The sequence below is a fragment of the Schistocerca cancellata genome, chromosome 3, assembly GCF_023864275.1.
Source record: "Schistocerca cancellata isolate TAMUIC-IGC-003103 chromosome 3, iqSchCanc2.1, whole genome shotgun sequence".
Taxonomy (NCBI): Eukaryota; Metazoa; Arthropoda; class Insecta; order Orthoptera; family Acrididae; genus Schistocerca; species Schistocerca cancellata.
In genome coordinates this window covers 868,384,985-868,407,038 of record NC_064628.1, presented here as the reverse complement: position 1 = coordinate 868,407,038, position 22,054 = coordinate 868,384,985, and the positions used below count along the sequence as shown (strand labels likewise).

General features: G+C 42.9%; 1 protein-coding gene across 1 annotated transcript in view; it reads left to right on the top strand.

Annotated features, from left to right (window-relative positions):
- The first annotated feature begins 821 nt into the window (after nucleotides 1-821).
- The window catches only part of LOC126176619 (15-hydroxyprostaglandin dehydrogenase [NAD(+)]-like), a 49,300-nt gene continuing 28,067 nt past the window's right edge, over nucleotides 822-22,054 (top strand). The window contains exons 1-4 of the mRNA XM_049923779.1: nucleotides 822-914; nucleotides 4,091-4,214; nucleotides 12,281-12,387; nucleotides 17,202-17,375. Coding sequence (XP_049779736.1) covers nucleotides 822-914; nucleotides 4,091-4,214; nucleotides 12,281-12,387; nucleotides 17,202-17,375 — 498 coding nt within the window. The remainder of the gene's footprint in view (nucleotides 915-4,090; nucleotides 4,215-12,280; nucleotides 12,388-17,201; nucleotides 17,376-22,054) is intronic.

The following is a 22,054-nucleotide window of genomic DNA, read 5'->3' as shown; positions in this document are numbered from 1 at the left end:
CTGTTTTATTTATTTTGAAGACTTACCCTCTTGAGGGGTTTGATTTTTGACTACGAACGTTGGGGAGTCTCGGTGCGCAATTGTGTGACTGTTGGTAAGAACGTTTTAATTCTGATATTTCTGTCAGTTTAAATACTTTACATAAGATGTATTAAAATATCAAAAAATTATAAGAAATCTCGAAATAATTTTTAAAAATTTTCAAACATTTTTGGAAGGTTGGTATAGCATTTCGATCATATATACTTCATGGAATCTTTTCCTTCTTATACAATTCATCTGAGGATTATGTTTTAATGCGGCGAAAACGGTTCTGGCAATGTTCAAATGTGTTCAAACGTGTGTGAAATCTTTTGGGACTTAACTGCTAAGGTTATCAGTCCCAAACTGTTTTAATGCGGGGAAAACGCTTCTGGCAATGTTCAAATGTGTTCAAATGTGTGTGAAATCTTTTGAGACTTAACTGCTAAGGTCATCAGTGCCATTAACCTAAATTATCCTAAGGACAAATACAGACATCCATGCCCGAGGGAGGAGTCGAACCTCCGCCGGGACCAGCCGCACAGGTTCTGGCAAGAAATATATCACCAATTACAGATGTCTTCAGATTCATTTCACTTCGATCCATCGTGGTATTGTTATCAGAACGGAAAATCTTGATAAATGAAATAGAACGCAGGCAGCTAGCAGTTGCCATTGCTGCAGAGCTACTCAGAATGGTCTTGATAACCAAAACCAGTTCTGCACTCGAGCGGCAAATAAGACAAGCTGAGAACGCTTAGCCATCCGAATGGTGCTGAGACGGCGTCCCGTGTTGCAGGATGGACCCCTCTGGCAAGGTGGCGCTGATCACGGGGGCGGCCGGCGGCCTGGGCAGAGCCTTCAGCAGGGCGCTGCTGGCTGCAGGCGCCAAGGTGAGTCTCTGCTTCCTCTCGTACCTCACTGACAGCCTCGGCACATACCATGCCAAACAGCCTGAGCATTACACGACTAACGCTACCACTAACATGTCGTACAAATCTACTGTCTGTCTTTCTCCTTTTAGACTTCTCTTTTGTCAAGTTTTATTATTATTCTTATTACTACTATTTTTTTCCAAAGGCAAAGACTCTGTCAGAATATTTGCTTCGAATTAAGAGAGAGCTTGGAGCAGACAATCTTGTCACATTAAATCACCGCATTCATAAAGAAAAAGAAGTCAGATAATTCCGAGTAGTACTCGCACGCCGAGGGTTCTGTTCAAACTTAATTACGTATACTGACGGTTCATTCATCCCGCAAATGGAGAATCTCGACGATTCTTGCCTGTTACCGATATCGATACAAGCAAGATGTGCGTGTACCCATTCTTCAAAAAATCGGGTCTTAACTTATGAAGAGACAGACGGTCGCATAACAAATGACAAAAAAAAAAATATTTTTACGTGTGATATAATTATAAATCAACAATTTTCGGGTGCTATTCCTTCGCGTGTATTGCGAAGCTTCGCTTCTTATCGAATATGAAGATTCTATGCCAAAGGGAAGAACCCTACAGGTTTTGACGACTGAGTTTTCGAGTATCGAAATAGCGAATAGCGTTGATTTAGAAGTTTAACATTTATTACCTCACCATTGGTCCGTACACCTCACTGTGATACATCAGTTTCAACTTCGTACGTCAATCCGTTCCTGACAGAAGGGGTCATAACTGGCGTAGTTTCTGGATTTTTCCCCCTTACTTGTCTTGCGAAACCTTGCTTCCCGCCAAATTTAATGATTGTAAGTCAACGGGAAGTACCCTATAGTTTCCGATGAGGCATTTTGCGACTGTGAAAATGTGTGACGCAAATGGCCATATCTTTCGATTGCATTGACTTGGAAGCTGCCTTTTTACACTGCCAGGGGACCATAGACGTCAGTAAGTGACATAAAATTCAACTTCATAACGTCTATCTGCTCTTGAGAAAAAGCATTTGTAACAGTTGGACAGACAGGTAGACAGACGGATGGATGGACGGCCAACAAAATGACTCTGTAAGGGTTATGTTTTCACCGACTGAGATACGAAACAATAAAAAAAATAGTGGAAAAGCACATGGAGACTATGGTGCGTCAAGGGGGGTAGTTAAAAACGGAAGAGAAGTAAATATGATGAATTTACTTATCGGATGCATGCGTGAATTAGTTGCAGAATATATTCAATGGCAGGATAATGGGAAAATACGGTCAATCAACAAAGGAGACTACTGACAAATCGTTTGTGTGCCCCTTGTTGGAATATTAGTAATAAATATGGGACTCCCGTACCTAATTATACTGACATCGGAAACTGGACGTATACGAAGAAGAGTGGTCCGAATGGTCACAGGTTTAAAATTTCCATACAAAAAATGTGCCAGAACCGTTCACCATTTCGTGAAAGCCTGTCTACAAACATTCATTAACCAGTATTAAGTGATGAGTGTAGCTGTATTATCAGTCCTGTACGTATCTTGATCGCGGACACAAGATTAGAGTATTTACAACACGCACAGAGGTATCTAAGGAGCCATTCTTCCCACGCTCCGTATCGTGAATGTAACGGGAAGAAACTTAAACACGCAGTACCGTGCTAAGGGGGAGGAGATTAGAGACGGAGGACAAGCTCAGATTAGGAAATTGGTCGTGCCCTTTCCAAGGAATCATCTCGGCACTTGCCTCAAGTGATTTAGGAAAATAGCGGAAAACCTAAATCTGGATGGGTAGATGCGGTTTTGAACCGTCGTCCTCCCGAATGCGAGTCCAGTGTGTAACCACTGCGCTGCCTTGTTCGGTTATACCGTGCAGAACACCGCCTGTCATGCCCATCAGTGCTTTGCAGAGTAAGGATCCAGAAATACATCCGAGGAAGACTTCTCCAAAATTAGAACAATGCTTTAATTTTTCTGCTTCACAAGACCGGGCACAGACTACTCTTCAAAGTTTAAGTGATTAATCTAGACATACTACAATCCTCTACGTGGTGACCACGAAAACAAGATGGGACTTACTACAGCTCTCACAGAGGCGCCTGAACATTAATTCTTACCGCGCTCCGTACCTGAATGGAACGAAAAGAGGCTCTAATAACTGATACTATGGGAAATATTCTCTGCTATTCACTTCACAGAAGTTTTTCGAGCATATGCGAGGGTTGGGACGTTAATAGTGGCAAGTACTTATTCACAACTTACACAAAATGAATACATGTTTTGAAGTTTTACTGTCCTTCACCGTAGTCATCAGAAGTTCGTGTAACCCGTTGTTAGCGATGTGGGAGGTGTAGGAGGCGCAGCGCCAGCTGTGTTGATGTTCGAGTGGAGCGGTCTGCTGCCTGACGAGTCTCTGAAACAGTTCTGAAGCGAATGTCATGAAGTTCGTCCTACAATTTAGAAATCAAATTGAACTCACAAGGGCTTGTGTGGCGAGTGTGGCGGCTGCACTGCGCTTCCCTGCACCATCGACCGAAAAATTCGATCACTGCTTCCGCTATATAAAACGAACTGCGGATCATGCAGGAGGAGTCGCCTCTTCTTTCTCTTAGTTGGCCGCAGGCTATGTTCCAGAAATGAAGAGCTTGGAGAGAGACACCGCCCAGCATTGCACAGTACAATGCTCGGACGCCTACGACCTAGGTTGTGAACGATTTGTTCGATCGATGAGGCTGGAAAGTGCTGTACCACCCACCACCCTCCCCGGACTAAAGTCCTTGTGACATCAACTTGATTCCTAAACCGAAGGAAACGCTTCATGGCATTCGCTTCAGAACGGCTACAGATGTTCGTCAGGCAACAGGCCGCTCCACTCCAACTATTAACACAACTGGCTTTGCTAAGGGTCACCTACGACTTCCACATCCTTGGCAACAGGCTCTACACAAGGACTGTAAATCTTTCAAGCGTGTATCTATTTCGTATAAGCTGAAAATAAATAATTCTGTTTATTAAAGCTTAACCCTCGTATATAGAAGTAGATGCTGATCAGTAACGATGAAAGTTAGTCAGGTCTGGAGGCGCGCTCACATGACTTAGTGACTCAGCCGACTGCTTGCGTACAGCAGGAATTTTTTTTTATTTTATTTTTTTTTCAGATCGTGGCGTCGGACGCTGACGAGGCGGCAGGGAAGAAGGCCGTGGAGGAGCTGGAGAAGCAGTTCGGAAAGGGGAAGGTCGTCTTCGTCAAAGCGGACGTCACCAACAGCGGCTCGCTGGAAGGTAGCGCGGAGGTGTCTTCCAGGAGGCCACCAAGGCCCTTCATGTTATTAATTCGACTGCTCATTCTGCACAACGCTGGCATAGTAAAATGTCTTATCTTCCGAGGTTGGGGGTTGGGTTGTTTGGGGAAGACACCAAACAGCGAGGTCATCGGTCTCATTGGATTAGGGAAGGATGGGGAAGGAAGTCGTCCGTGCCCTTCCAAAGGTACCAGGCAAATGGTACCTTATTGCTTCATCCGTCATGCGTTATTTTGATTCCCAGGTAGCAGAATTCTTTAACTTCATATACCGGGTGATCAAAAAGTCAGTATGTGGTGTCACCGCCAGACACCACACTTGCTAGGTGGTAGCCTTTAAATCGGCCGCGGTCCGTTAGTATACGTCGGACCCGCGTGTCGTCACTATCAGTGATTGCAGACCGAGCGCCGCCACACGGCAGGTCTAGAGAGACTTCCTAGCACTCGCCCCAGTTGTACAGCCGACTTTCCTAGCGATGGTTCACTGACAAATTACGCTCTCATTTGCCGAGACGATAGTTAACATTGCCTTCAGCTACGTCATTTGTCACGACCTAGCAAGGCGCCATTACCAGTTACTATTGATGCTGTAAAACATGTACCGTCAAGATTATGAATATTGTACCATCAAGAGCGATGTTCACCAATTATGGATTAAAGTTAAGTATTCCAGAAGCTACGTACGTTATTGGCTATTATAATTACCTTGTCCTGTTCCAGACCTCACGCCAGCCTGCATGAGCTTAAACGCGTGCCTTTCGGCTTCCTCATAGTGGCTTGGCTGTCTTGCCAAGCCACAACACAGTATAAATTTGAAAACTGAATAAATCACGGAATAATGTAGATAGAGAGGTACAAATTGACACATATACTTGGAATGACATGGGGTTTTATTAGAACCAAAAAAATACAAAAGTTCAAAAAATGTCCGACAGATGGCGCTTCATCTGATCAGAATAGCAATAATTAGCATAACAAAGTAAGACAAAGCAAAGATGATGATCTTTACAGGAAATGCTCAATATGTCCACCATCTTTGCTCAAAAATAGCTGTAGTCGAGGAATAATGTTGTGAACAGCACTGTGAAGCATGTCCGGAGTTATGGTGAGGCATTGGCGTCGGATGTTGTCTTTCCGCATCCCTAGAGATGTCGGTCGATCACGGTACACTTGCGACTTCAGGTAACCCCAAAGCCAATAATCGCACGGACTGGTCTGGGGACCTGGGAGGTCAAGTGTGACGAAAGTGGCGGCTGAGCACACGATCATCACCAAACGTTTTACTGTCCAGCGCCATCTGTCAGAAATTTTGTGAAGTTTTTTTTGTTCTAATAAAACCCCATGTCATTTCAAGCATGTGTGTCAATTTTTACCTCTCTATCTACATTATTCCGTGGTTTATGAAGTTTTCAAATTTATACTGACTTTTTGATCACCCGGTATTTGTGATCACCAGTTTTGGTGCCAAACTTATCGTTAACATTACTTTCTTCTTTCTTCGGTTTACTTTCGATCCATATTCTGTATTCATTACACTGTTCATTCCACTCAAAAGGTCCCATAATTTTTCTTCACTTTTACTGAGGATACCAATATCATCAGCGAACCTTATCATTGATATCCTTCATTCCTGTATTTTAATCCAAATCTTGAAGCTTACTTTCATTTCCGTCCATGCTTCTTCCATGTACAGATTGAGTGGTAGGGGTGAGAAACTGCAGCCCTGATGTCACCTTTGTAACGCGAGCGCTTCCTACTTGTGAAGCTAAAACAAAAACTAGCCTCAAATGTATTGATCTGATAACGTGGAATACAAACATTTGGAAATTGCTCATGGAATTCGTGTTAAATGTTGACGCTGAACCAGAATCGATCTCTCTCTTTGTGTGTGTGTGTCTGTGTGTGTGTGTGTGTGTGTGTGTGTGTGTGTGAGAGAGAGAGAGAGAGAGAGAGAGAGAGAGAGAGAGAGAGTACGTCTTTACGTATTTATTTTTCTTATTTAGAAATTAATTGTTAATCTAAGACGCCACTGTACTTATTAAAGTGTTATCGATGATGTTCATGAAATTAGCCACCCAGAAGCTAATGAAATAAAAAATGTGAAAATGTATTTTAAGATGTAATCAGGCAAAAACTCAGGTGGGACCAATACACAAACATTAAGCTTCGTGTACTGTGAGTGTCGATGGAGGCTGCGTTGCTGTCATGAGCTCTACGTCTCTTCTGTGTGCTGCTGAACGGTTGTTGGATCAAACTGACTCCCACGACTGGCGCTAATGGCAGTGTTCAGATACTCCACTACGCCACAACCTAACAAAAGCAAATACACAAAAGGCACAACACACACACAAAGAAACATTTGCTTCTTACTTGCAAGTAGGAGCACGTAACAAAAAACGAAACTAAATGCCACAGAAGCGGTAGCACTAATTTGAAGTACCGGAATGGTTTGGTACAGTGTGCAGCCATTATTTCAAGTAGGCTGCAGAAAAAATAAAATGAAGCGCGCTTGGGCTTCCTGCAACAACCTCTTTAATTACGCCTTAGCAAGTTTTGAGAAAACAGAATTTTTACTTACTTCAGAGAAGGTGAACTACTTAGACAAGAACGCTTTTAACCAACCTTTATTGTTGAACACTGGTTTCGATAAGCATGGTCACCATCTTTAGATCTTGGTAACAGATCATTACATGTTTCCTATACCAGGTGTACAAGTTGTTGTGGTTTGCAATTCTAAGGTTATTTTCATGCAGCTCTCCAAGCTGCTCTATCCTGTGCAAGCCTCTTCATAAACAAACAACTAGTCCAACCTACGTGCTTCTCTATCTGTTTATTCTATTCATGTCTTGATGTCTCAGATTGTGTCCTGACAACCTATCCCTTCTCCTGATTAGGAGATTCTTTTCCCCCCATTCTATTCAGTACCTCCACATTAGTTAACGGAATCTACCCATCTAATCTTTAGCATCACATTTGAAAATCTTATATTCTCTTCTTGTCTAAACTGTTTATCTTCCATGTTTACTTCTATACAGGGTGGTCCATTGATAGTGATCGGGCCAAATATCTCACGAAATAAGCGTCAAACGAAAAAACTACAAAGAACGAAACTTGTCTAGCTTGAAGGGGGAGACCAGATGGCGCTATGGTTGGCCCGCTAGATGGCGCTGCCCTTAGGTCAAACGGATATCAACTGCGTGTTTTTTATATTTCTTTACGTTCTACACGAATATGTAATAAAAAATTGGGATTCCTAATTTAAAAAAACGCAGTTGATATCCGTTTGACCTATGGCAGCACCATCTAGCGGGCCAACCATAGCGCCATCTGGTTTCCCCCTTCAAGCTGGACAAGCTTCGTTCTTTGTGGTTTTTTCAATTGACGTTTATTTCGTGAGATATTTGGTCCGGTCACAATCAATGGACCACCCTATAGATGGCTACCGGTATACTCCTTACAAATACCTTCAGAAAAGAATTTCTGACACTTAAATCTATGTTCCATATTAGTCAATTTTTCTTCTTCCGAACACTTTTCTTGCCATTGCCAATCTATATATTATATCCTTTGTACTTCGGCCAACAATAGTTATTTTGCTGCCCAAATAGTAAAACTCATCTACTACTTTAAGGGTCTCATTCTCTAATCTAATTGCCTCAGAATCACGTGATTCATTTCGACAACATTCCATTACCAGCGTTTTGCTTTCATTGATGTTCATCTTGTATCCTCCTTTTGAGGCACTGTCCATTCTGTTCAACTGCTCTCCCAAGTCCTTTTCTGTCTCTGAAAGGATTACAATGTCTTCGGCGAAACTCAAAGCTTTTGTTTCGTCCCCCTGGACTTTGTACTCCAAATTTTTCTGTGGTTTCCTATACTGCTTGTCCCATATACTGATTGAATAACGTCGGAGATAGGCTTCAACTCAGCCTCACTCCCTTCTCAACCACAGATGCCTTTCATGCCCCTCGACTCGTATAACTCGCGTCTGTTTTCTGTACAAGTTATGAACAGCCTTCCACTCCCTGTATTTTATCCCAGCTATCTTCAGAATTTCAAAACGAGTGTTCCAGTCATGATGATATTCACGTACTCTTTCTAAAACATTGTCAGGTATGTGAGGGACGAGATGAACAATACATCGGCACGTCAGGGTTAAAACCACAATAAACAGAGTAACTCACTAAATGCTTCTGCCCCATATCACACACAACACTGTGCACTTTATTCCCGCAAGGTTACCGCTAGACTCGCTAGGCTGGCTGGGATGAAGTGCACAGTAGTGTGTGGTATGGGGCATGAGCTTTTGGTGAATTGCTCTGTATATTGTGGCCTTGACTTGCCATTGCATCGTTCAACTCGTCCCTCGCATACTTGTACAGCTGTTGTAGGTGACATGTAATAGCCTTTATTGAGATCTGAAGATGTTAACCACGCTTACAGAAGCCGGTAATAAACGATAAAGGTTGTTTACTAGGGATCTCAGCTTTTAGTGTCTTCATTAAGTCACAAATAACTGTTTCATCTAAGGAATTGTTACATTGTAGTAATTAACTAATGATCATGATGATGTCTCGCAAAGCTCAATGCTTAACTGGCTAGTTAATGAATTATTATTTTTAACTAATTAACAGAAAAAACAGCTATTGCTGCACTTATATGGTTTTGGCAGGCATCACTGAAATTATCTATCTACTTGAGCAAAATTATAGTTTTTATAAAAACACATCACCAAGTAATTGTAATCACTACAACCAATCACTTTTTTAGATCAGTAAATAATTATAAAATACTGACGAAGTTATTTCTTTCTTTATACGTTGTGCAAGAACTGTGTCGGTGGCTGCTGATTAAGTAGGAAGAGACTTATACTAACAGTGATACGCCTCAGGAAAGAGCGCCTTTTGAATAACTGTATCAGGCACTTCTGTTTCTTGCGACTTATTCTCAGAATCATACGTTGAGGACTTTAAAAGCCAATATTTGTCATATTTAAAGGATGTCCTTTACGAAATACATGTGTTTCTTTATGATCTGATGATTGATTCCTGGCTTGTATTTTCGGTACAAAAATGGTTCAAATGGCTCTGAGCACTATGGGACTTAACATCTATGGTCATCAGTCCCCTAGAACTTACAACTACTAAAACCTAACTAACCTAAGGACATCACACACATCCATGCCCAAGGCAGGATTCGAACCTGCGACCGTAGCGTTTTCGGTACACTCATAGTGTTACCAAGAACAAAATCCTTCTGCCTTGTGTAATCACATGTGCAGAAGCTTCTACAAAAGGAATACCTCATTTCATCCGAAAAACTTTTGTCACACTTGTGTCTACATCTTTCACAGCTAACTGGCTTTGGATTTTTAATCTCAGGTACAACTCTTTTCCAATTTTCGGGATCACATTTTTGATCTCGATCATTTACCGCTGAAATTCTCTTTTGCTTCACTGGTTTATTTATTCTGGAGATCTGTATCACTGCAGGTTGGTTTATAGTCAAGTTCCTTGTCGGAATCATCAGAGTCAGCATTATATTCTTCTGCAATGTGCTCGACCATTTCATTAAAAGCATCCTGCTCTCCCCCCCCCCCCCCCCCCCCCCCCGACTCAGTTGGTAAAATTACTTTTTAATAATAATGGCTCTGAGCACTATGGGACTTGACTTCTGAGGTCATTAGTCCCCTAGAACTTAGAACTACGTAAACCTAACTAACCTAAGGACATCACACACAGCCTTGCCCGAGGTAGGATTCGAACCTGTGACCGTAGCGGCCGCGCGGTTCCAGGCTGAAGCGCCTAGAACCGCTCGGCCACCCTGGCCGGCTAAAATTACTTTTCTTCTGCTATTGTAGGGGCACTTAATCGTATACTCAGCGTGTATCATCTGTTTCTTTTCCAACTAACGCGCTTGAATATTCACATTCATTTCCTTATGATATAAATATGAAATAAAATTAATTTATGCATAGCTAGAATACCTAAGTATCGTAAGAATTCAGTTCATGTTTAGAGAATAATTTTATTGCTTACCACTCACTGAACTCACAGCAGCCGCTGATACACTGCGCGTTCTGCCATTCGTGCACATACAATAAAATAATTGACAGTAATACTGGTCTAATATTATTCAATTAATGTGACATTCTTACATACTAACTTTGAATCATCTGCACTGTTTTCGGCTGTTGAGAATACGAAACACACATTTACCAAAGCGTGATAATACACTGAAGAGCCAAAGAAATTGGTAGACCTGCCTAATATCGTGTAGGACCCCCTCAAACACGCAAACGTGCTGCAACACCACGTGGCATGGACTCGACTTAAGTCTGAAGTAGTGCTGGAGGGAATTGACACCATGAATCGTGCAAGGCTGTCCATAGATTAAGAACACGAGGGGTTGATATATCTTCTGAACAGCACGTTGCAAGGCATCCAAGATGTGCTCAATGTCTGAGGAGTCTGGTGGCCAGCGGAAGTATTTAAACTCAGAAAAGTGTTCCTGTAACCACTCTGTACCTATTCTGGACGTGTGAGGTGTCACATTGTCCTGTTGGAATTGCCCAAGTCCGTCGGAATGCACAATGGACATGAATGGAAGCAGATAATCAGACAGGATGCGCACGTACGTGTCACCTGTCAAGCGCTGTATCTATGCGTATCTGGGGTCCCATATCACTCCAACTGCACACGCCCCACACCATGACAGAACCTCCACCAGCTTCAATAGTCCTCTGCTGACATGCAGGGTCCATGGATTCATGAGGTTGACTCCATACCCCTACACGTCCAACCGCTCGATACAATTTGAAAAGAGACTCGTCCGACCAGGCAACATGTTTCTAGTCATCAACAGTTCAGTGTCAATATTGACAGGACGAGACGAGGCGTAAAGCTTTGTGTCGAGCAGTCATCAAAGGTGCACAAGTGGGCCTTCGGCTCCGAAAGCCCATATCGATGACGTTTCGTTGAATGTTTCGCATGCTGACGCTTGATGGCCCAGCATTGAAATCTGCAGCAGTTTGAGGAAGGGTTGCACTGCTGTCACGTTGAACGATTCTCTTTAGTCGTCATTGGTCCTGTTCTTGCAGAATCTTTTTTCCGGCAGCAGCGATGTCGGAATTTTGATGTTTTACCGGATTCCTGATATTCATGCTACAGTCGTGACATGGTCCTGCGGAAAAATCCCCACTTCATCGCTAGTTCGGGGATGCTGTGCCCCATCGCTCGATCGCTCGTGCGCCGACTATAAGACCACGTTCAAACTCACTTTCATCTTCATAACCTTTCATTGTAGCAGCAGTAACCGCTCTAAACTGCGCCAGACACTTGTCTTATATAGGTGTTGCCGACCGCAGATTCTTCCTGTTTACATGTTTGTATTTGAATACGGTTGCTTATACCAGTTTCTTTGCCGCTTCGGTGTAAAATCTTCGATATCTCTCAAATAACGGACCAGACAGTAATATGTATGTCATATATATATAGTATATATATAATATATATAGTATAGTATATATATATATAGTATAACATTATTTATATATATATATATATATATATATATATATATATATATATATATATATATGTGACACATTTAGGTAGTGTAATATTATTGTACACCAATTTCAGATCACTGTTTAGTAGCTAAGAAACACTGGCTCACTCTAGTATACTGATAAACTTTATCTTCGGTATACTGTGCATCTTTTTTGCTAGTATCCATTAAGTGCAATTCATGATTTATTCTTTTATCAAACCTATCGGCAACGTGCAGGAAAAATCTTTTAATTGAACTTAAACGATTTTTGCTGTGTAGTATGATCTGTGCCACGTCTATTTAACTCTGAGTGAGAACTGTACTTAACTATTTTTTTCCGTACGAAACATACTCATTTTATGATATGGAATCGATCAATAACCCAAAATTGACTAAATCTGCACTTAACTTGCTCTTGCAGTAAGACAACATCTGTTGTGCTTGTATGCAAACATGTCGAGACTTTTGTTAATGGTGTCCGTTATTGTTGTTGCAGAGGCCTTCAAGGCAGCCAAATCTACATTCAACCGTCTTGACATTGTTATCAACAATGCAGGCATCATGAGAGATGCGGTTTGGGAGAAGGAAATCGACATCAACGTGGTAAGTGGGAGACACTGAAGAAGAAGGACCACTACGCAGAAGCGGAGGACGAGTATGATTTCTAAACTATGTGACCACACGTTAGGAAAACAGACATTAAGGAACATGTGAAAAAGGTTGCTGACTGTTTCATTTCTTTACAGACACATTTTTATTGTATCTGCACAGACGAGTCAAAAATTACCACTACATGTTTAACAGTATGCTGGTCCACCTTTGGATCGTAACACGGCATGGCACGCATTCTACATGCAGTCAGTAGGTTTCCGGGAGTATGTCGCACGTGATGTCTGCTCACAGGTCACACAAATCCCATAAATTGCAGGCTGGTGTTTTATGAGCGCGGAGTTGGTGACTGATTGCGTCCCAGATATGTGCAATCGGATTCAGTTAAGGGGAATTTTGTGACCGCTTCACATGCCTGCAACGCCAGTAGACAGTGGTCATGATATTTAGCCTCATCAGCGTCTGTAATTATTAGGAGGGTACTGTCGCATCGTATCTCTGTTTCTCTTAGATAATGATACACTGTACCAACCATGGCCAACCTTTCGTGACCCATGAGGCTGATTCACATACTTATGCTCTAGGGCCGCCTAGTCCCGTGACCCCTAAAGCAGCGCTCCTCGGCTTTTTTTTTTTTGTGGTAGATGAGAGTCGTGCATTATCGTCCGGGTTAAGTTATTTGACTTTACTGGGTAACCGTGGTGGTTGATCGTAGTATTAATATACTATTGCCTTATCTCACGACATGTTCTATGAATAGCATAGTGTAATGATTTTCAGTTGTTATTTGTAGTTCTTAACTGCATTGATAGTAAAAGAGCTAAAAATAGGATTGTGGAAAGCATCTTACAGTATCGGCCATACTCTTTTCTGTGATAATCGCTGGTTAATTATACACTGTAATGGTATTTACTGAATAATGATGTAACACATAAGCATGGGAACTTATCGTTATTATTTCAGGTCAGTTTACCATTGTTTAGGTCATTGTTTTACAGACATCACAAATGAAATGCGAAATATTCTTCTGATGTAAACATAGAACATGTGAGCAGCCTGTACATCTGGCACACATCTGTCGAAGTGCCGGCCGCGGTGGTCTAGCGGTTCTGGCGCTGCAGTCCGGAACTGCGGGACTGCTACGGTCGCAGGTTAGAATCCTGCCTCGGGCATGGGTCTGTGTGATGTCCTTAGGTTAGTTAGGTTTAAGTAGTTCTAAGTTCTAGGGGACTTATGACCTAAGATGTTGAGTCCCATAGTGATCAGAGCCATTTGAACCATCTGTCGAAGTAACATATTTAAGTGATTAACATTGCAGCATTGCGAGATAAGCCATTCAAAATGTGAAGTGCTGGTACGTTAATAATCGGTGTAACTTACAGAAGGTCGAATGCAAAAATTTAAACGTCCATGCTTTGTGTTGCACAGGTGCTGGACGTCGATTTGTGGGATGGAGGTTCACGCCAGTTGCACTTGGTCGGTCAATACAGGGTCGATTAATGCTGTTCGTGGATGACGCTAGAGTTGTCGTCCGATGATGTTGCGTGTGTGCTCGATTGGAGAGAAATCTGGTGACCGAGCAGGCCATGACAACATATCGACACAGTATAGAGCATTGCGTGTTGCAACAGTCTTATGTGAGCTAGCGTTATCCTGTTGGAAATCCTCCATGGAATTCTGTTCGTGAAGGCAGCACAACAGTTGGAATCAGCAGACTGACGTACAAATTTGCAGTCAGGGTGTATGGTAAAACCACAAGAGTGCTCCTGCTGTGATATGATATCGTACCCCAGACCATAACTCCAGGCCTCCTGTTAACCAACACACGACCGAGGCAGAACCAGCTTTCATCAGAAAACACAAGAGATCTTCGCGCAGCCTCCAATGAGCTCTCGCTTGATACCACGCAAATGACGGTGGTTTCGAGTCTGTGGAATGCACGCTACAGGACGTCTGGCAGGCCACTGTCGCAGAAGTAACCGATTTGTAACAGTCTGTTGTGTCACTCTGGTGCTCTTGAAATTGCTGCTGCAGGTGCAGTATGATGCGTCTGAGCCATACGCTGAAAACGATGGTCTTACCTCTCGTTAGTGCCACGGGCTCATATGGAGCCCGGTCTTTGTGCGTCCGTACATTCTCGTGAGAACTGCTGCCAGCAAAATTGCTGCCCATTCTGCATATCGCAGAAGGAACAGCCAACTTCTTGTAGTTGTATTACACGACATCGTTCAAACTCAGTTAGGTGTTGACAATGGCGAGTTTGTCGCCTTAAAGGCACTGTGACTAATATCAACTCCCATGTCGAATCCCAAAGGCAACTATGACACACAACTGTTACGGGGCGTATTTAAAAATCGTTAAACTGGCACTGGGCACTATGCGTCTTAACATCTGAGGTCATCACTCCCCTAGACTTAGAACTACGTTAACCTAACTAACCTGAGGACATCACACCATGCCCGAGGCAGGATTCGAACCTGCGACCATACCAGCAGCGCGGTTCGGGACTGAAGGGCCTAGAACCGCAAGGCCACAACGGCCGGCTCGTATTTAAACCAAACCTGAACTGCATCCCTGTAGTGGTGCTGCTAGTACCACTCTTATGGCGCTGGCGAGAAATTTAAATGGACATTACCTTTCACATTTAGAAACACTCCTACAGACTTTCGCTTAAGTCGCATAACTCCTTCTTGGCGTTGCGAATTTTTTTCCATCAGTGTGTGTGCGCCAGTAAATCTGTCACATTTTCACTTCTAAAATGCTGAACCGGTTATTATGAAATTTGTTATGGAGACATCTTTAACCCTGAGGAAGAAGAAAGGCTACTTTAGAAAGTAAAAGAAATCGACGCTTAAAAGGGTGATTTAGGGGATGAAACATGTTTAAATGTCATTAAATTTGTTGCATACTGTACACACTGTATAATGTATACACTACCAGCCATTAAAATTGATACAACAAGAAGAAATGCAGCTGATAAAAGGGTATTCACTGGACAAATATATTATATTACAACTGACATGTGGTTGATTACATTTTCACGCAATTTGGGTTCATAGATCCTGAGAAATCAGTACCCAGAACAACCACCTCTCGCCGTAATAACGACCTTGATACGCCAGGGCATTGAGTCAAACAGAGCTTCGATGGCTTGTACAGGTACAGCTGCCCATCACAGCTTCAACACGATACCACAGTTCATCAAGAGTAGTGACTGGCGTATTGTGACGAGCCAGTAGCTCGGCCACCATTGACCAGACGTTTTCAGTTGGTGAGAGATCTGGAGAATGTGCTGGCCAGGGCAGCAGTCGAACATTTTCTGTATCCAGAAAGGCCTGTACAGGACCTGCAACATGCGGTAGTGCATTATTCTGCTGAAATGTAGGGTTTCGCAGGGATCGAATGAAGGGTAGAGCCACGGGTCGTAACACGTGTGAAATGTAACGTCCACTGTTCAAAGTGCCGTCAATGCGAACAAGAGGTGACCGAGACATGTAACCAATGGCACCCCATACCACCACGCCGGGTGATACGCCAGTATGGAGATGACGAATACACGTTTCCAATGTGCGTTCGCCGCGATGTCGTCAAACACGGATGCGAACATCATGATGCTGTAAACAAAAACTAGATTCATCCGAAAAAATGACGTTTTGCCATTCGTGCACCCAGGTTCGTCATTGAGTACACCATCGCAGGCGCTCCTCTCTGTGATGCAGCGTCAATGGTAACCGCAGCCATGGTCTCCGAGCTGATAGTTCATGCTGCTGCAAACGTCGTCGGACTGTTCGTGCAGATGGTTGTTGTCTTGCAAACGTCCCCATCTGTTGACTCAGGGATCGAGACGTGGCTGCACGATCCGTTACAGCCATGTGGATAAGATGCCTGTCATCTCGACTGCTAGCGATGCGAGGCCGTTGGGGCCCAGCACGGCGTTCCGTATTACCCTCCTGAATCCACCGATTCCATATTCTGCTAACAGTCAGTGGATCTCGACCAACGCGAGCAGCAATGTCGCGATACGATAAACCGCAATCGCGATAGGCTACAATCCGACCTTTATCAAAGTCGGAAACGTGATGGTACGCGTTTCTCCTCCTTAGACGAGGCATCACAACAACGTTTCACCAGGCAACGCCGGTCAACTGCTGTTTGTGTATGTGAAATCGGTTGGAAACTTTCCTCATGTCAGCACGTTGTAGGTGTCGACCCCGGCGCCAAACTTGTGTGAATGCTCTGAGAAGCTAATCATTTGCATATCACAGCATCTTCTTCCTGTCGGTTAAATTTGGCGTCTGTAGCACGTCATCATCGTGGTGTAGCAATTTTAATGGCGAGTAGTGTAGTTCGTTCAATATCACGCTGCATGGATGAGCGCGCCTGCACACGTCCGTCTGCACGCACCGCTCGTCAGCAGCGGTGTATGCCTGCCACTCCGTCGTGTGTTCGGTTGGTTGAAGGGGGGGGGGGGGAGAGGGGGCAGGTGCATCGTGCTACGCTTACCCCAACTGGCGGACACGGAGAGCCGCTGACGCTATTGCAAGTGCAATAGTCTACTTACTCAGCATCACTCAGCATAACAAAACGACTGATATACGAGTGTAGCTGGGAGTAACAGATAGTAGGAAATATTTGTGGCTGTCCCTGGATTAGTTCTGTGGGAATTGGCAGGTATGGCGGATGATGATTTTATAGGTGCCTTGTCTAAGATTCTGTGGCACAATTGTTTCGATATTATCTGAGTGATTGGAACGACAGAAATGACCCTGTGCGGTTGAACACGTTTGGTGCTACGTGTGTGCCTACAGAAGGGCGTGGTGTACGGCATCCTGCTAGCGTACAAGTACATGGGCAAGCAGAACGGGGGCGCCGGCGGTCTGGTGGTCAACGTGTCGTCCGTGGCGGGCCTCGACGCCTACCCCCATACGCCTATCTACAGCGGCACCAAGCACGCCGTGTGTGCCATGACGCGCTCCTACGGGGTGAGTACGTGCAGCACTTCTAATGTCCAGCATATGTGCAAGTTGTGAGTGTGAATAGTTTTGACATTTACTTTACCAAATTGAACTATCTCAAAGGTACCGCTAAGAAATTTCACAGTACTGCTATGTGTGCTCAGCATGCCACATTCAAACATTTTACAGCTAAGGTGGCCATGTTTTCTATGTTGTGTCTAGGAATTCTGCATACTCAGTTAGCTAGACAATCAAACAACTCGTAGTAATGAGTTTTATTATAACAAGACATATACAAATAGTATACTTTGAATCAGTCTTCTTCAGAATAGCCAGACACAAGTAATACTTCTGGTGCTAGCGACTCCTAATAACAAAAGTCTAGTTAACTGAACTGTAGTGACTGTTGATCTCTGAGATGCGTACAGATTCTAATGAACAGGCTACGATGCTTCGGCTAACGAAGTGGCTAACGTTGAAACTGCTATCAGCTTGCAACCAGTCGGTCACGGCGCTTATGTCCTTTTCATCTAGGGATCCCTGCTGCTGCGTTGTCGTCCTGGAGGGAGGTCGGTCACCATGCGATTGGCTGACCTCTTCTCACAGCTCACAGCCATCTTTTCCCTGTCGTTCTTGACTGACGTGCTGGCGCTGACTTCTTTACACTGTAACTTTCCTCCACCCCCCCCCCCCCCCCGAAACCACCAAAGCGACGGACCATCACCATATATGGAACACGATAACGGCGGGGGGAGGGGGGGGGGTGAGTCGTGGATGCTGTGATGGACCGCAAGCAGTGGCTGCAGGGGACGTCAGACTTCCGGTCGTACTCCGCCATCCGACCTTCGCTCTGGTGGAGACGTCCCCTGCAAAAACCCACAAAATGGGTACGCCCATAACCAGATGTAGAAGGCGTCGGCTGCTGCGACGTGGGCGGGTCCAGCTCCAATGGTAGGACGAGAGGAGGCGAAGGCTCCGTCTCCAAGGTGTCTTCTCGTGGTGTCGTGATGACACCCTCTGGCGGCTGCTGTGGCCACACTGTCCTCGGGATCCGTGGATCTGGGGTAAGAGATACAGAAGGATCACCGTCCACATGACAGTGGCGAATTCGATTGGATGTCGGCGCTGCAATCCGTCTGGGCCTGAAATGAGACACATGCAAGCGCCAAGTCGACAGACGATCTCGCCTCGCGCCCACTGCCTGCTGCTGCTAAAAACCCTGAGAAACACAATATCATTCGGTGCGAAGCGATACTTGCGGCCTTCCTTCGGCACCGGATGCTGAGGACGGTGGAGCAGGTGGAGCAGTGTCCAATGGCGGCGGCCCTGAAGCAATTCCGCCGTCGATGGTCCGCCTCGAGGCGAGTAACAGTTGCAATGCTCGGTCTCTTGTGTGTGCGATGCAAAGTTTGGCCATCTGCTGCTTGAAGGTTCTGACATAACGTTTCTCTTCGCCCTTTGACAGTGGATGGAACGGTGCTCTTCTTAGATGCTGTATGCCATTGCATCCACACAATGGTTCTAATTCATTTGACGTGAACTGGGGGCCGCACTGCAGAGTTCTTTATGTTATGCAGTGAGCGAGACCAAGATCTGCGGGTGTATTTTAGAAAATGTTCAAATCTGTATCAGCTTCCGTGGCCTGTACAATTTTACTATAGTAGAGGAAAAGAGCTGAAGCAATTCAGAATTGTTAGCATCGATGTGACAACAAGATACAGCAGAAGCGTCAAAGTCGGTTATCAGGGCCAAGCGGAAGAAGTGAAAGTGCGTCCGCTTTACCACATTGAGCTGTCGGGCGATACACAATCTCGTACTGGTATTGAGACAACAATAAATGTGTCTTTGCAATTTTTGTGCAATTCGTAAAGGAACTGGCTTCATCGGATGAAACAAGGACTGGAATGGTTTGTGATCCGTTACCAAGCAGAATTTCTCCCATACAAATAGTGGTGCAATTTGATGGCACCATACACAACAGCGAATGCCTCTTTCTCTGTTTGTGAATAGTTACACTGAGCTTTGGACAACACTTTGGATGCGGAAGAATAGGCGTGTCTTTATCACCAAATCTGTGCGAAAGCACTGCACCGATTCCGTAAGAAGAAGCGCCAATTTGCAACACAACTGGTTTGTGAGAATCAAAGTGAACGAAGCATCGATCACTGACCAATGCATCTTTAAGTTTTTTGAAAAGCTTCTTGTCACTCATCCGTCCAAACAAAGGGGACGTTCTTGCGACGCAAGCGATGCAATGGAGCCGCAATTTGTGCAGAATTCCGTATGAACCGAATATAATAGTTCATTCTCCCTAAAACTGAGTGCAGTTCTGTGACATTGGGAGAAACCAGCAGATCACGTATGGCTAACAAATGTGACTCAAGAGGACGTACACCTTGACTTTTTATGACATGACCAAAATATTGCAACTCAGGTTTGAAAACATCACACTTGTCCAGTCTACAGTTTAGTCACGCATTAGATAACAAATGAAACAAGTACTCAGATTTACAATGTGTTCTTCAGGTATACAACCTGATACGACAATATCGTCCAAATAGTAGGAATAGTTTGGTAGTTGTGCACTTAGTTTTTCCAAATACCGTTGGAAAATGACGAGTGCGGAAGCACTCCCAAAAGGCCAACGCAAATATTTGAACAAGCCACACACTTTTTGAGATTCTTCATCGAGCGGTATTTGAACGTACGCGTCGCGCAAATCAACCTTTGAAAAGTAGCGTCCGGCGCCTAATTTGTCCATAAGATTCTCTGTGTGTGGCAATGGGTAAGTATTACAGTTCATGAGTTGACTGTAGACTTAAAGTCAACACAGAGCCGAATGAGACCTGAATGTATGGGGAGCAAAACCAGTGGACTTGCCCCCGACTAGCTGATATGGGCTCAATAACTCCGTTATCTTGTAATTCTTTAAGTTCCGCAGTGACTTTGTCCCATAACTAATGTGAACAGTTGTTGCTCGCCAAAATTTCAGTTGAGCATTTTCTGTCAACGTAATATGTGCAACAAAATTGTTAGCTTTGCTTAAACCTTCAGAAAAGAGTTCTGGGAAGTCTTTCAGATAGTTAGGTACACTGTCTTTTGCACTGAATGCAGACACTGACAACACATGGTCCTGTATGTCAAAGCCAAACAAAGGAAACGAATCAAGACTAAATATGTTCTCACAATCGCGAGATTGTACCACAGTGAAAGTCAGTGTTCACGTATGCCAGCAATACATGGCAGGCAAAGTACATATTCCGAGAACGGGAATATCTTGTCCATTAAAAGCTGTCAGTTGCGTTGTTCTTTTAGACATTCATGGGGAGCCTAGCAGTTCATATGTGTTACGATTCAGCACTGTAACAGAGGCACCCATGCAAAACTGAAATTTCTTCACACGTTTTCGTCTAAGATGCAAATGAACAAAAGTTTGTTGGAGTGGTGTAGCACTGAAGAAACTGTTTGCTTGCTAGTTTTGCTAATGCCTGAATAGATAGATTTTGTAGGTTCTGGGACACTTGGACAATTTTGTAAAAAGTAAAAGAATCACTCGTTATCACTTACGATTTTTTTTATTTTTCACAAAATTGTCCTAATCTCCCAGAACCTACAAAATCTATCTACTATCTCTTTTACTTGATAATAATATAATACAATAATAACTATAATAAAGAATCATTTATTTTACATATATTTCCCATATGTGAATGTAATGTAATTAGAAAACTAATTATTATTTTAAAAAACATTTTTTAAAAAAGCATTTTTTACAACTTTTTCTTAGTTCCAAAAATTGCCCTGTTTTTGACTTCTGTGAAAATGTGTTTTTTTAAAATTATATTAAAGAATAAGTATATAAAATTATTTACTTTCTGCTTTCACAGACATAAGATTATTATGAGTTGTTGTTTGCAAATGCTTTTTGAGATAAGACTTAGTTACAGTTTCACCACATTCACAACTAATTTTAATTTTCTTAGTCTTTACATACATAAGAATGTCCACCAGTTTTCGGTATTTATCTTTATAAAATTCTTCAATACTTTTTTTAATCATATATTCACTACACTGTCTTAACTGTGGCTTGGCACAACGAAAGTAAATTATATTAAAATTTTCAGTTTTTGTTTTTCATATCTCTCTTAAAATGTTTCAGAAATGTATATAAGCAAGAAGTTAACACTTTTATAATTTTTTAAATTTTCTCATTCATTTATATAGAAGCAAATGTTTATAATCTGTGTTGTGCATCGTATGTAGGATTCTTTTTGCCATACATAATTACATAAGCAAGTGTATCATCTGGAATTTTATCATTAAAAGTTGCACAAAGTTTCATAGTAGTTTTCTGTGTAGGTACAACATTCTTTCTGCATGCGTATTGATTACATAAATTGGATAATTATTTATAAAACTAAATGGACTAATATCAATATCTGATTTTAGTAAAGTAATTATTTTAAAATCAAGAAATGCATCATATGCTTTAAGAAAATTGCTTGGCGGATTAATATTCCACATTTCTGAGGAAAAACTTCATTTATACCATTTTTAAATAAATATTCTGTAATTTAACATGATCAAATAATGATGAATCAACTAACTGATTATTTTTACGATTTATCCCAAATGTAACAAATATGAAGTATGGCATATTAAATACTGTAGAGTTATAGTAATTTGTTATATCTAGTTCAAAATTG